The following is a 15,398-nucleotide window of genomic DNA, read 5'->3' as shown; positions in this document are numbered from 1 at the left end:
ATTATCCCCAATTTGGGAGAAAATCCACAATACTGGCAACACTGCTTTGGTTCAGTCTTACAGTTCTCTCTCTCTCTCTCTTTCTTATGGAATGTGTGCCCTCAAGAGATTCCATTTTCAAAGAGAAAATTACTATAAACGTAAAGCAGAGAATGTATGAGATTGTGTTAATACTTCAAAGTTAATAATTTAAAGTTAGCAATCAAAAGTGAATGTTTGAAGTGTTGCCAATTTAGTTGATACCATAAAAAGCTAGTTGGCAATTTAACCTTGATCTGCATAAAAATGTATGATATTGTACATTACGAATTTACTGCTCAGCTAAGAATCACATCGTTAGAAGAAAATGAAGTCGACGTATTTATATACAATTTCAGTTCTCTACGATCAGAGATGAAAAATCAAAATTTTATTAATAAAAAATACCGTAATTTTTCGGACAAGAAAAAGTACTTATATTCAAATATTTTATCTTGTATACTATTGCATCCATTGTGATGCAATAGTGTTTTATGAAAAAGTACTTTACCACTTTTTTAATTTATTTATATTACAAGGCTATTAGCAGTCGGGACTTACAAAATATAACTTTTTTAATACAACCAGATATAAGTTTACATTCCAAATGGATCAGAAGGGACCCTATAGCTCAGTTAGGACCACAGCGAGCATTTGGGGACTCCAAAGCTATGTATTCGAGATGTGAGTCAATAAGAGATCCACGGTACTCACCGTTGAGTCAATAAGGGATCCGCGGTACTCAATAAGGTTCAATATAGTATATAAACAGATGGGTCAGAAGGGACTCCACTGAACCAGACAGAGTTTAAAAACTGCAATTCTCATTACGAGAATTGGAAAAAAATTCGCCGCAAATTTTAAATTTAATATTATTTTATGTCGACACTAAAAAATATAACTAAACTTTATGTGGGTTTACCCTGTACAAAAATATTCCGAATAAGTACTAAAGTACTGGTCTTTCCGTCACAGATGCAGCCATCTGAATAATTTCATTCTAGTACTTACTCTCTGTATTACTGCAAATAGGTTTCTCTATTTATAAATCAAATTGTCAATATGCCGGACACGTCACACTTTGATTATTCTTTTTTTTTTTCGTTTTATTGACAGGCGATATAATTTTGTTTTTTAATATTCTTAACATACCAAGGAATTTCTCCATTTGTCAACACATTATATTTTTTGATTTAAATTCATAAATGTCTGTTTTTTTGTCAATCACTTTGATTTATTTTTTAGGTGATACAAAAAAAATTAACATTTTTCTCAACGCCGACGTCTAAAATCATACGACCGCCAGATAAAACTAACTAGAATGGAGGTGTTGACATTTTAATAGATCCATGAAAGACTTATGTTTAGGTTGCTCTTTTATTTGCTCGACTAAAATTAACATTGAAAGAAACAATACAATTTTTTGAGTAAACAAGGTAAAGATAACAGTAACTCACGATTTAATTTCACCGAATTATGAGGTTAATAGCATTTCTCGATAAGAGAAAATTGTTTTGGTAAGAGTCGAGAGGCAAGCTATTCTCTCTGAAAAACCTAAATTACAGAGTTGCCAACCATGGAGAAGCAAAAATTGTTAGATCAAACAAAATTTATAGCAGAAAATAGATAAATTTTGTTAATAATAGCCAGAAAAAATAACCGCCACTTGTGCCAAAAATAATCTACCAAAATTTGAAGAAACATTTACCAAAAATCTACCAAATTTAAAAAAAAATTGTCTGCCAATATTTTATTTCTATAGAAAATTTTTTAAAAATTTTATTTCTATAAAAAATTTTGTCAAAATTTTATTTCTTTAGAAAACTTTGTCAAAATTGTGTTTCTATAGAAAATTTTTTAAATATTTTTTTTTTCTATAGAAAATTTTGTCAAAATTTTATTTCTATAGAAAATTCTATTTTAATAGAAAATTTTGTCAAAATTTTATTTCTATAGCAAATTTTTGCAAAATTCTATTTCTGTAGAAAATTTTATCAAAATTTTATTTCTATAGAAAATTGTTTAAATATTTTTTTTCTATAGAAAATTTTGTCAAAATTTTATTTCTATAGAAAATTCTATTTTAATAGAAAATTTTGTCAAAATTTTATTTCTATAGAAATTTTTTTCATAATTTAAAATAGAAAATTTTGCCAAAATTTTATTGTAATAGAAAATTTTGTCAAAATTTGATTTTAATAGATAATTTTGTCAAAATTGTATTTCTTTAGAAAATTTTGTCAATATTTTATTTCAATAGAAAAATTTGTCAAAATTTTATTTCTATAGAAAATTTTGTCAATATTTTATTTCTATAGAAAATTTTGTCAATATTTTATTTCTATAGAAAATTTTGTCAAAATTTTATTTCTAAAGAAAATTTTGTCAATATTTTATTTCTATAGAAAATTTTGTAAAAAATTGATTTCTATAGAAAATTCTTGCAAAATTTTATTTCTATAGAAATTTTTTTCAAAATTGTATTTCTTTAGAAAATTTTGTCAAAATTTTATTTCTATAGAAAATTTTGTCAAAATTTTATTTCTATAGAAAATTTTGTCAATATTTTATTTCTTTAGAAAACTTTGTCAAAATTGAATTTCTATAGAAAATTTTGTAAAAATTTTATTTCTATAAAAAATTTTGTAAAAATTTTATTTCTATAGAAAATTTTATTTCCATAGAAAATTTTGTCAAAATTTTATTTCTTAGAAAACTTTGTCAAAATTGTATTTCTATAGAAAATTTTGTAAAAATTTTATTTGTATAGAAAATTTTGTCAATATTTTATTTCTATAGAAAATTTTGTCAATTTTTTTTTTAATAGAAAATTTTGTCAAAATTTTATTTTAATAGAAAATGTTGTCAAATTTTTATTTTAATAGAAAATTTTGTCAAAGTTTTATTTTAATAGAAAATTTTGTCAACATTTTATATAAATAGAAAATTTTGTCAACATTTTTTTTAGTAGAAAATGTTGTCAAAATATTATTTTAATAGAAAATTTTGTCAAAATTTTATTTTAATAGAAATTTTTTTCAAAATTTTATTTCTATAGAAAATTTTGTCAATATTTTATTTCTATAGAAAATTTTGTCAATATTTTATTTCTATAGAAAATTTTGTCAACATTTTACTTCTATAGAAAATTTTGTCAAAATTTTATTTCTGTTTTTTTGATCTCAGCTTAAAGCCATGCATTGACTAAACTACAAGTGTAGCTTAACCAATAGAGGAAAAGTATGCTTGTCAAATTTATTTGGGCAAAGTCCTATAGACTGCAAGATGGTTGGATGTACAGCTGTTTCGGAATTACCACATTCCTCATCAGCATCCTCTACTTGCAGCAAAACTATCAACCAATTATCAGAATAAATTCGGGTAATTCACTCAACCCAAAGTGAACTACACTTGAACCTCCCGAAAAAGGGTTTGATAGTCGGCTACTGCCTAAACAACGCTCAAAAACAAACCCAGCCAAATACATTCAAATCGATGATTTGAGTTTGGCAAAGGAAAAGAAATATGCTGGCAAATTTGTTGGCTTTGCCCAAATAAATTTGACAAGCATACTTTTCCTCTGTTAGTTAAGCTACACTTGTAGTTTAGTCAATGCATGGCTTTAAGCTGAGATCAAAAAAACAACAATAACGATTGAAGAGAAGCCAACAATAACAAACAAAACGAAAATTTTATTTCTATAGAAAATTTTGTCAATATTTTATTTCTTTAGAAAACTTTGTCAAAATTGTGGTTCTATAGAAAATGTTGTAAAAATTTTATTTCTATAGAAAATTTTGGGAGCCACCATGGTGCAATGGTTAGCATGCCCGCCTTGCATACACAAGGTCGTGGGTTCGATTCCTGCTTCGACCGAACACCAAAAAGTTTTTCAGCGGTGGATTATCCCACCTCAATAATGCTGGTGACATTTCTTAGGCTTTCAAAGCTTCTCTAAGTGGTTTCACTGCAATGTGGAACGCCGTTCGGACTCGGCTATAAAAAGGAGGTCACTTGTCATTGAGCTTAACATGGAATCGGGCAGCACTCAGTGATAAGTGAGAAGTTCACCACTGTGGTATCACAATGGACTGAATAGTCTAAGTGAGCCTGATACATCGGGCTGCCACGTAACCTAACCTAAGTTATAGAAAATTTTTGCAAAATTTTATTTCTATAGAAAATTTTGTCAATATTTTATTTCCATAGGAAATTTTGTCGATATTTTATTTCTATAGAAAATTTTGTCAAAATTGTATTTTAATAGAAAATTTTGTCAAAATTTTATTTTAATAGAAAATTTTGTCAAAATTTTATTTTAATAGAAAACTTTGTCAAAATTTTATTTTAATAGAAAATACTGTCAAAATTTTATTTCAATAGAAAATTTTGTCAAAATTTTATTTTAATAGAAAATGTTGTCAAAATTTTTTTCAAAATTTTATCTTAAAAGAAAATTTTGTCCAAATTTTAGTTCTAAAGAAAATTTGGTCAATTTTATTTCTATAAAAAATTTTGTCAATTTTTTTTTTTTGTATAGATAATTTTTGTCAAAATTTTATTTCTATAGAAAATTTTGTCAAAATTTTATTTCTATAGAAAATTTTGTCAACATTTTTTTTCAAAATTTTATCTTAAAAGAAAATTTTGTCCAAATTTTAGTTCTAAAGAAAATTTGGTCAAAATTTTATTTCTATAAAAAATTTTGTCAAAATTTTATTTGTATAGATAATTTTTGTCAAAATTTTATTTCTATAGAAAATTTTGTCAAAATTTTATTTCTATAGAAAATTTTGTCAAAATTTTATTTCTATAGAAAATATTGTCAAAATTTTATTTCTATAGAAAATTTTGTCAAAAATTTCGTTCATAGAAAATTTGGCAAAATTTTATTGTAATAGAAAAATTTATCAAGATTTTATTTCTATAGAAAATTTCGTCAAAACCTTATTTCTATAGAAAATTTTGTCAAAATTTTATTTCTGTATATATAGAAAATTTAAAATATAGAACTCATATATAGGGAATTGGTGAAGGTCATAAAAATAGTTAGATCTAGCTATAAAACTAAATAGGCATCACTGCCAGTTAACTGTTTCTGTTCTCTCTCATAGTCATATACTTTGTTATAATGAGAACTCTTTCATACACTTAACCCTTTTGTGTGTGATGAGTTCCCGCTGGACCTTTTTGATTTTCATTCATACATAACTTTATCTTTTATATGATTTGCAGAGTGATTGTTTATGACTTCTTGTATTAGAGTGTTCTAAGTTGAAAACTTTAAATTTTTCTGTGATTGAATCAATTGATCAATTGATTTTCGATCAGTTTAAAATACAGCGTAAAGATATTGCGATATTTGTATTTGGAACAATTAATAACACTAACATCCTTTCAGAAAATACCGTTATTTAGAAGAATTTGTAATTTTTGAATTTTCTATTGGTTTCGTTGCTTGGTAGTACATAATTTTATGTCTTCCATGGATATATCCACAATAGTGAAACTATAAGTGCAAAAAAAGTTATTTGAACTTCATACAAATCATGGTCGATCTAAGTACCACGGGACCTCATCACGCTGGTATCGCTTCCGGTGTTATCACATACACAAGGGTTACACACCAGGGTTGAGAAAATTGATAATATTGTACTTGTTTACCACTTTTTAAATAAACAAAGAATCTGGTTTAAGTTCATAATTTGAAATACGAAATTAAAAGCTGTTTTGACCAAGATTATAAATAAATGAGGCAAATAAAAGCACGTTTATATATTCTCTTTAAAAAAAATTATAATAATAAAAGTTAATATTTGCACAAAAAATTACTTCCCAAAAAATTAGAAATTTTATTTGAAGGGAATTTACTCCTTACGAACAATATTAATATTTTCAAAAAAAAAATCAAAACCCATCCTAAGGCATGTATGAAATCTCCATTTCTTTTTAATATTAAGTTCTACTTTTTGTGAAAATTCTGCTTAATTCCATTTAAAATTTGTAAAAAGCTTTGTAAAAGTCTTTAGATGTCCTTATCAATTCGCATGCATAATAGTTTTAATGCATTCCATTAACATGTTCCCAAGTTCTTCATCTCTTCGTTCAATATGGACACATTTAATTTAATTTATGGCATAAATTAAATATTACAAGGATCATGCATCAGTAAGATTCTAACCCCCCACCCTCATCCATTCCAAGTGACAAAATGCAGTTGTTCTTGGTCGTTGACTGTTTCTCTAGTCTTGGGAGAGAATGCAATTTTCAAAAGTGTTTTTGCTTTGCTTTTGAATAATGCATGACATAGCGAAAGGATTACGTTCATTTAACTAAAACCCCCAGGAAGGATGGGAAAGGGTTTATGTAAAGGAAACATCAAAGTTGAGAAGAGGTAAAACAATAACTCTTACACTCTGAATTGCATATTAACTAAAACTAGATATTGTAGTTAAAAATATACCCAACAGCGGTTTGGTCTACAATTAATTAAATTAATTTAACAAAATTTATGTTATGAGTTTAAATTTATATTTATGTCTATATTTTGTTCTATCGAAAATTTTATAAAAATTTTATGTCTATAGAAAATTTTGTCACAATTGTTATGTCTATAGAAAGTTTTCTCAAAATTTTTATTTCTATAGAAAATTTTGTAAAAATTTTATTTCTATAAAAATTTTGTCAACATTTTATTTCTATAGAAAGTTTTGCAAAATTTTATTTCAATAGAAAATTAAATCAAAATTTTATTGTTATAGAAAATTTTTGCACAATTTTATATCTATACAAAAATTTTATTTCTATAAAAATTTTGTCAACATTTTATTTCTATAGAAAATTTAGCAAACTTTTATTTCAATAGAAAATTTAATCAAAATTTTATTTTTATAGCAAATGTTTGCAAAATTTTATTTCAATAGAAAATTTAATCAAAATTTTATTTTTATAGCAAATGTTTGCAAAATTTTATTTCTATAGCAAATTTTGTCAAAATTTTTATTTCTATAGAAAATTTTGTCTAAATTTTTATCTCTATAGAAAATTTTTGCAAAATTTTATTTCTATAGAAAAGTTTGCCAAAATTTTATTTCTATAGAAAATTTTTGCAAAATTTTATTTCTAAAGAAAATTTTGTCAAAATTTTATTTCTATAGAAAATTTTGTCAACATTGTTATGTATATAGAAAGTTTTCTCAAAAATTTTTTTTTGTTCTATGAAAATTTTGTAAAAAATAATTTCTATAAAAATGTTGTCAAAATTTTATTTCTATAGAAAATGGTTGCAAAATTTTATTTCCATAGCAAATTTTGTCAAAATTTTTATTTCTATAGAAAATTTTGTAAAAATTTTTATTTCAATAGAAAATTTTTGCAAAATTTTATTTCTATAGAAAATGGTTGCAACATTTTATTTCTTAGAAAATTTTGACAAAATTTTATTTCTATAGAAAATTTTGTCAAGATTTTATTTCTATAGAAAATTTTTGCAAAATTTTATTTCTAAAGAAAAGATTGCCAAAATTTTATTTCTATAGAAAATTTTTTGCAAAATTTTATTTCTATAAAAAATATTGTCAAAATTTTATTTCTATACAAAATGGTTGCAAAATGTTATTTCTTAGAAAATTTTGATAAAGTTTTATTTCTATAGAAAATTTCTATAGGAAATTTTTGCAAAATTTTATTTCTATATAAAAATTTTTTTATTTCTAAAGAAAAGATTGCCAAAATTTAATTTCTATAGAAAATTTTTTGCAAAATTTTATTTCTATAAAAAATATTGTCAAAATTTTATTTCTATACAAAATGGTTGCAGAATGTTATTTCTTAGAAAATTTTGACAAAGTTTTATTTCTATAGAAAATTTCTATAGGAAATTTTTGCAAAATTTTATTTCTATAAAAAATTTTATCAAAATTTGGCTACTATATGAAATTTTATCAAAATTTGACTTCTATAGACATTTTATCCAAAATTTAATTTTTATAGAACATTTTTGCAAAAGAAAATTTTGTCAAATTTTTGTCCAAGTGAAATTTCAAAAATTAATATTGCTAGTGTAAATTTATATTTTTGTATATATTTTGTTCTATAAAAAAGTTTTATCAACATTTTATTTCTATAGAAAATTTTTGCAAAATTGTATTGCTATAGAGAATGTTGTCAAAATGTTATTATACCCTGCGCCACACTGTGGAACAGGGTATTATAAGTTAGTGCATATGTTTGCAACATCCAGAAGGAGACGAGATAGACTCATGGTGTCTTTGGCAAAAATGCTCAGGGTGGGCTCCTGAGTCGATCTAGCCATGTCCGTCTGTCCGTGAACACATTTTTTTAATCAAAGTCTATGTCGCTGCACTCAGTGATAAGAGAGAAGTTCACCACTGTGGTATCACAATGGACTGAACAGTCTAAGTGAGCCTGATACATCGGGCTGCCACATAACCTAACCTAACCTAAATGTTTCCCATATTTATACCCTTCACCACTACTGTGGTACAGGGTATAATAAGTTTGTGCATTTGTATGTAACGCCAAGAAATATTGGTCATAGACCCATCTTTTAGTATACCGATCGGTTTAGAATTAAATTCTGAGTCGATTTAGCGATGTCCGTCTGTCTGTCTGTCCGTCCGTCTGTCTGTATATGTAATTTTGTGCACAAAGTACAGCTCGCAATTTTAGTCCGATCGTCCTCAAATTTGGCATAGGGCCGTTTCTTGGGACAGAGACAATCGCTATTGGTTTTGGAAAAAATCGGTTCAGATTTAGATATAGCTGCCATATATATTTATCCCCGATTTGGTCATATCTAGCGTGTTTATCAACCGATTTTCTTGAAATATCGTACATTCAAATATTTTATGAGTCTCGAAAATCTTGCAAAATATCAGCCAAATCGGTTAAGATTTAGATATAGCTCACATATATATCTTTCGCCCGATTTGGACTTATATGGTCTCAAAAGCCAGAGTTTTGGCCTGACTTACTTAAAATTTTGCACAAGCGGTACTTTTAACGATACTATTGTATGTGCTAAATATGGTCAAAATCGATTCAGATTTAGATATAGCTCCCTTATATATCTTTCGTCCGATTTGAACTTATATGGCCTCAAAATCCAAGGTTTTGCCGTGATTTGCTTCAAATTTCGCACAAGGAGTACTTTTAGTAGTATTGGTAATTGTGCCAAATTTGGTTGAAATCGGTTAGATATGGCTCCCATATATATCTTCCGTGGTGCAGGGTATAATATAGTCGGCCCCGCCCGACTTTAGACTTTCCCTTATTGTTTTCATAAAAAATTTTGTCAAAATTTTACTCTTATAAAAAATTTTGTCAAAATTGTATTTCTATGGAAAATTTTGTCAAATTTTTTTCTTATAGAAAATTTTGTCAAAATTTTCTAAATAAAATTTCGTCAAAATTTTATTTCTATAAATATTTTGTCAAAATTTTACTACTATATCAAATTTTGTCAAAATTTTATTTCTATAGAAAATTTTTTCAAAATTTTATTTGTATAGAAAATTTTGCCAAAATTTTATTTCTTTAGAAAATTTTATTTCTATAGGAAATGTTGTCAAAATGTTATTTCTATAGAGAATTTTTGCAAAATTTGATTTCTATAGAAAATTTTGTCAACATTTTATTTCTTTAGAAAATGTTGTCAAAATTTTATTTTTTAAAAATTTTTCTCATTTTTTTTTTGATGTAGAAAATTTTATACAAATGTTATTGCTATAGAAAATGTTGTCAATTTTTTTGTAGAACATTTTGTCAAAATTTTATTTCTACTGAAAATTTTGTCAAAATTTTATTTCTACAGAAAATTTTGTCAAAATTTTATTTCTACTTAAAATTTTGTCAAAATTTTATTTCTACTGAAAATTTTGTCAAAATTTTATTTCTACTGAAAATTTTGTCAAAATTTTATTTCTATAGAAAATTTTGTCAAAAGTTTAGTTATATAGAAAATTTTGTCAAAATTTTATTTCTACTGAAAATTTTGTCAAAATTTTATTTCTACTTAAAATTTTGTCAAAATTTTATTTCTACAGAAAGTTTTGTCAAAATTTTATTGCTACTTAAAATTTTGTCAAAATTTTATTTCTATAGAAAATTTTGTCAAAATTTTAGTTATATCGAAAATTTTGTCAAAATTTTTTTTCTACTGAAAATTTTGTCAAAATTTTATTTCTATAGAAAATTTTGTCAAAATTTTATTTATATAGAAAATTTTGTCAAAATTTTATTTCTATAGAAAATTTTGTCAAAATTTTATTTCCATAGAATCGCTTTTCTTCTGCAAATTCTAAACCTGAGCACTTCCTTTTTGGAATCACATGAACTATCGTAGTAGTGTAGAATGCCATACAAATTAGTTGCAGTTTCAGAAAAAAAACACACACAATTGTACTTGAAAGAGGAGCATGTTTTCTACATGTAACAAGCGATAAAAATAAAAATCAATCACCTTAAGTGGGCTTATTGAGATGGATGGACAGAGCCTTCTCTAACAGTATGTAAGTGTAACAAAACGAAAGTAATTAGTTAATAGCTCTTCCATTTGGTGTATAATCTATTACGAGTTACATATGTACATTTCCTTAAATTTGTTCTCTCCCATCATCCATCAGATGTATGTGAAAAATTTTGTATAAAAGCTTGTGGCTTTGGACATTCCATTATCAGTTCGAAAGTTTGTGAATAATAATCGATGTATTCCGATAGAGAGTTCAGTTCAGTTAAGGAAAGTCTCTAAGAAGCCAAAATACCACAGATGCGTTTTGTTTTGTGGTTTGTAGCTCTATCAGGCTGCGGCCTTTTGAGTGCAATCCAAGGATTGGATGTTTGTGAAAATCAAGCGTACAATGCTTTATTGCCACATCCGATTGACTGTACAAAGTTTATTGTGTGCCGGAAGGGTGTAACAGCGGAAATTCTCAGTTGTCCTTTGGGTTTGCATTTCAGTCGTTTCACTTCGAAGTGCGATTTGAGATACAAAGCTAAATGTGATCAACGGTATTGGGGATCCTCTGATTTTGTCCACAGCATTGATTGCAAACTTTGTGAGACACAATGTCATTGTCGTGTACAAGATCAGCCGTCAGAACCACCATGTCATCCACCTAGACCGCCACCATGCTATCCTCCCGGACCCCCGGAAAATCCACCTGGTCCTCCTGTGAAACCACCAGGACCTGTTTATCCGCCAGGACCGCCTGAGAACCCTCCAGGACCCCCACAAACTCCACCAGGCCCTCCAGAAAATCCCCCAGGTCCTCCAGAAAATCCTCCAGGACCCCCAGAAAATCCTCCAGGACCTCCAGCAAATCCACCAGGACCTCCGGAAAACCCTCCAGGTCCTCCTGTGAATCCACCAGGACCCCCTGAAAACCCTCCAGGACCCCCACAAACTCCACCAGGCCCTCCAGAAAATCCCCCAGGTCCAGAAAATCCACCAGGACCACCTGAAAATCCACCAGGCCCTCCTGAAAATCCTCCAGGTCCACCTGTGAATCCACCAGGTCCTCCAGAAAATCCACCAGGACCCCCAGAAAATCCTCCAGGACCTCCAGCAAATCCACCAGGACCCCCAGAAAATCCTCCAGGACCTCCGGAAAATCCTCCAGGTCCTCCTGTGAATCCACCAGGACCCCCTGAAAACCCTCCAGGACCCCCACAAGCTCCACCAGGACCCCCAGAAAATCCACCAGAACCTCCAGGTCCTCCCGTGAAACCACCGGGACCTGTGAACCCACCGGGACCCCCTGAAAATCCACCAGGTCCTCCAGAAACCCCTCCAGGACCCCCAGGTCCTCCAGAAAATCCACCAGGTCCCCCGGAAAATCCTCCAGGACCTCCAGAAAATCCACCAGGACCACCCGGCAAACCTCCTTGTCATCCTCCTCAACCGCCACCATGCAATACTCCAGGATCTCCAGAAAATCCACCAGGTCCTCCTGTCAATCCACCAGGACCCCCAGAAAATCCTCCAGGTCCTCCAGAAAATCCACCAGGCACTCCAGAAAATCCACCCGGACCCCCCGAAAATCCCCCAGGACCTCCCGGTCCTCCCGTGAAACCACCGGGACCACCTGAAAATCCACCAGGTCCTCCAGAAAACCCTCCAGGACCCCCAGAAAATCCTCCAGGTCCTCCAGAAAATCCACCAGGCCCTCCCGGTCCTCCCGTGAAACCACCGGGACCACCTGAAAATCCACCAGGTCCTCCAGAAAACCCTCCAGGACCCCCAGGTCCTCCTGTGAATCCACCAGGTCCACCAGAAAATCCACCCGGACCTCCAGAAAATCCACCAGGTCCTCCAGAAAATCCACCAGGCCCTCCAGAAAATCCACCAAGACCCCCTGAAAATCCTCCAGGACCACCCGAAAAACCTCCTTGTCATCCTCCTCAACCGCCACCATGCAATACTCCAGGAACTCCAGAAAATCCACCAGGCCCTCCTGTGAATCCACCAGGACCCCCAGAAAATCCTCCAGGACCACCAGAAAATCCACCAGGTCCTCCAGAAAACCCTCCAGGACCCCCAGGTCCTCCTGACAATCCTCCAGGACCACCAGAAAATCCACCAGAAAACCCTCCAGGACCCCCAGGTTCTCCTGAGAATCCACCAGGTCCCCCAGAAAATCCACCAGGCCCTCCAGAAAATCCACCAGGCCCTCCAGAAAATCCACCAGGACCCCCAGAAAATCCACCAGGACCTCCAGAAAATCCACCAGGACCCCCTGAAAATCCACCAGGACCTCCAGAAAATCCACCAGGACCCCCAGAAAATCCACCAGGACCTCCAGAAAATCCACCAGGACCCCCTGAAAATCCACCAGGACCTCCAGAAAATCCACCAGGACCCCCAGAAAATCCACCAGGACCCCCAGAAAATCCACCGGGACCCCCTGAAAATCCACCAGGTCCTCCAGAAAACCCTCCAGGACCCTCAGGTCCTCCTGTGAATCCACCAGGTCCCCCAGAAAACCCACCAGGACCACCCGGAAAACCTCCTTGTCATCCTCCTCAACCGCCACCATGCAATACTCCAGAAAACCCACCAGGACCTCCCTGTCATCTTCCTGAATGTTCTGGAAAACCACCATGTCCGCCGTTCGAATCGCCATGTCATCCACCAGGTCCTCCATTAGAACCTCCATGTCATCACCCAAAACCCCCTGCCCCCTGTGACATACCAAAGGCACCAACGCCACCTATGTATGCAACAGAAAAACGAAATTACCTAAAACCAATTGAAAATAACCCGCAACAATCGGAAAAACGCAAAATACCTAAAGCTCCTGTTAAAGTAAAAACCAACAAAGGAAAAGTTCCAAACGCACAAATTAAAAAATCCAGAAAAAAGATCGTTGGCAGAAAACATGCTCCAACAATGCCTAGAAAGGCTGTTCAGCTTGCCATAGCGCGTGGAAAGAAGTTTAATTGCTCCGATCCAGGTGTATGTGCTAAACAACCTGATGGAGCATTATTTGCTGATCCACAATCCAATGGTTATATTGTATGCCAAAATGAATGTCGTTTAAATATGCCATGTCCACCAGAATTAAAATTCAATGAAAAATTACAGACATGTGATTATATACGAGCTTAATTCAATGAAAAAAATCCAAAAAAAAAAAAACATATAGTTGTTTAGCAACCAAACTTATATACATATTCAGAACCAAGTTATTTCGGAAGGTGTAGAATCTATAGTAAATAAATGCCAGAATGCAACATGTTATTACTGTGTCTTCATTTTAGGGTTATTTTCGGTCAATTTGAAGGAGTGATTTTTAATGAAATTTTCTATAGAAATAAAATTTTGCAAAAAATCTCTATAGAAATAAAATCTTGACAAAATTTTCTATAAAAATAAAATTTTGAGAATTTTTTTTTATAGAAATAAAATTTTGACAAAAATATATATATGACAAAATATATAGAAATGAAATTTTGCAAAAAGTTTCTATAGAAATGAAATTTTGCAAAAATTTTCTATAGAAATAAAATCTTGACAAAATTTTCTATAAAAATAAAATTTTGAGAATTTTATTTATAGAAATAAAATTTTGTAAAAAAATTTCTATAGAAATGAAATTTTGAAAAAAATTTCTATAGAAATGAAATTTGGCAAAAAGTTTCTATAGAAATGCAATTTTGCAAAAATTTGTATAGAAATGAAATTTGGCAAAAAGTTTCTATAGAAATGAAATTTTGCAAAAATTTTGTATAGAAATAAAATTTCGAGAAAATTTTCTACACAAAGAAAATTTTGACAAAACTTTTTATAGAAATAAAATTTTGAAAAAAATTTGTATAGAAATAAAATTTTTACAAAATTTTGTATAGAATAAAATTTTGACAAATTTGTCTATAGAAATAATATTTTGAGAAAATTTTGTATAGGAATAAAAATGTGAGAAAATTTTCTATAGAAATACAAATTTGAGAAATATTCTATAAAAATAAAATTTTGACAAAATTTTCTATAGAAATAAAGTTTTGAGAAATTTTTCTATAGAAATAAAATATCGAGAAAATTTTGTATAGAATAAAATTTTGCAAAAATTTTCTATCGAAATAAAATTTTGCAAAAATTTTCTATAGAAAGAAAATTTTGACAAAACTTTTTATAGAAAGAAAATTTTGACAAACCTTTTTATAGAAAGAAAATTTTGACAAAACTATTTATAGAAATAAAATTTTGACAAATTTGTCTATAGAAATAATATTTTGAGAAATTTTTGTATATGAATAAAAATGTGAGAAAATTTTCTATAGAAATATAAATTTGAGAAATATTCTATAAAAATAAAATGTTGACAAAATTTTCTATAGAAATAAAGCTTTGAGAAATTTTTCTATAGAAATAAAATTTTGACAAAAAATTTTTATATAAATACAATTTTGACAAAATTGTCTATGGAAATAAAATTTTGACAAGATTTTCTATAGAAATGAAATTTTGACAAAAATTTTCTATAGAAATGAAATTTTGAAAAAATTTTCTATAGAAATAAAATTTCGAGAAAATTTTGTATAGAAATAAAATTTTGCAAAAATTTTCTATAGAAAGAAAATTTTGACAAAACTTTTTATAGAAAGAAAATTTTGACAAAACTTTTTATAGAAAGAAAGTTTTGACAAAACTTTTTATAGAAATAAAATTTTGACAAATTTGTCTATAGAAATAATATTTTGAGAAATTTTTGTATATGAATAAAAATGTGAGAAAATTTTCTATAGAAATATAAATTTGAGAAATATTCTATAAAAATAAAATTTTGACAAAATTTTCTATAGAAATAAAGTTTTGAGAAAATTTTCTATAGAAATAAAATTTTGACAAAAAAAAATTT

At 29.5% G+C, this 15,398-nt stretch overlaps 2 protein-coding genes across 4 annotated transcripts in view; one reads left to right on the top strand and one right to left on the bottom strand.

Moving 5' to 3' along the window:
- Positions 1-15,398, bottom strand: part of SPoCk (secretory pathway calcium atpase) — a 256,319-nt gene that overhangs the window by 72,963 nt on the left and 167,958 nt on the right. Inside the window, exon 1 of one of the 2 annotated variants that reach the window (XM_075305471.1) lies at positions 1,030-1,296. The exons of the other annotated variant lie outside the window; for it this stretch is intronic. The gene's annotated coding sequence lies outside the window, so the exon portion shown is untranslated. Of the gene's footprint in view, positions 1-1,029; positions 1,297-15,398 lie in introns of those variants that run through there. 2 annotated transcript variants of the gene reach the window in all.
- Positions 10,717-13,780, top strand: LOC142236374 (uncharacterized). 2 transcript variants are annotated; one of them, XM_075307617.1, is made up of 2 exons: positions 10,717-12,491; positions 13,104-13,780. In XM_075307617.1, the coding sequence occupies exons 1-2, from the start codon at positions 10,808-10,810 to the stop codon at positions 13,646-13,648; spliced, it is 2,229 nt and encodes a 742-aa protein (XP_075163732.1). In that variant the 5' UTR covers positions 10,717-10,807; the 3' UTR covers positions 13,649-13,780. The 2 variants fall into 2 exon arrangements, with proteins under 2 accessions (XP_075163732.1, XP_075163731.1); XM_075307616.1 differs by having other exon boundaries at positions 10,717-12,581; positions 12,645-13,780.

Source organism: Haematobia irritans, chromosome 4 (assembly GCF_050003625.1).
Source record: "Haematobia irritans isolate KBUSLIRL chromosome 4, ASM5000362v1, whole genome shotgun sequence".
Lineage (NCBI taxonomy): Eukaryota > Metazoa > Arthropoda > Insecta > Diptera > Muscidae > Haematobia > Haematobia irritans.
This window is presented reverse-complemented; position numbering and strand designations above follow the sequence as displayed.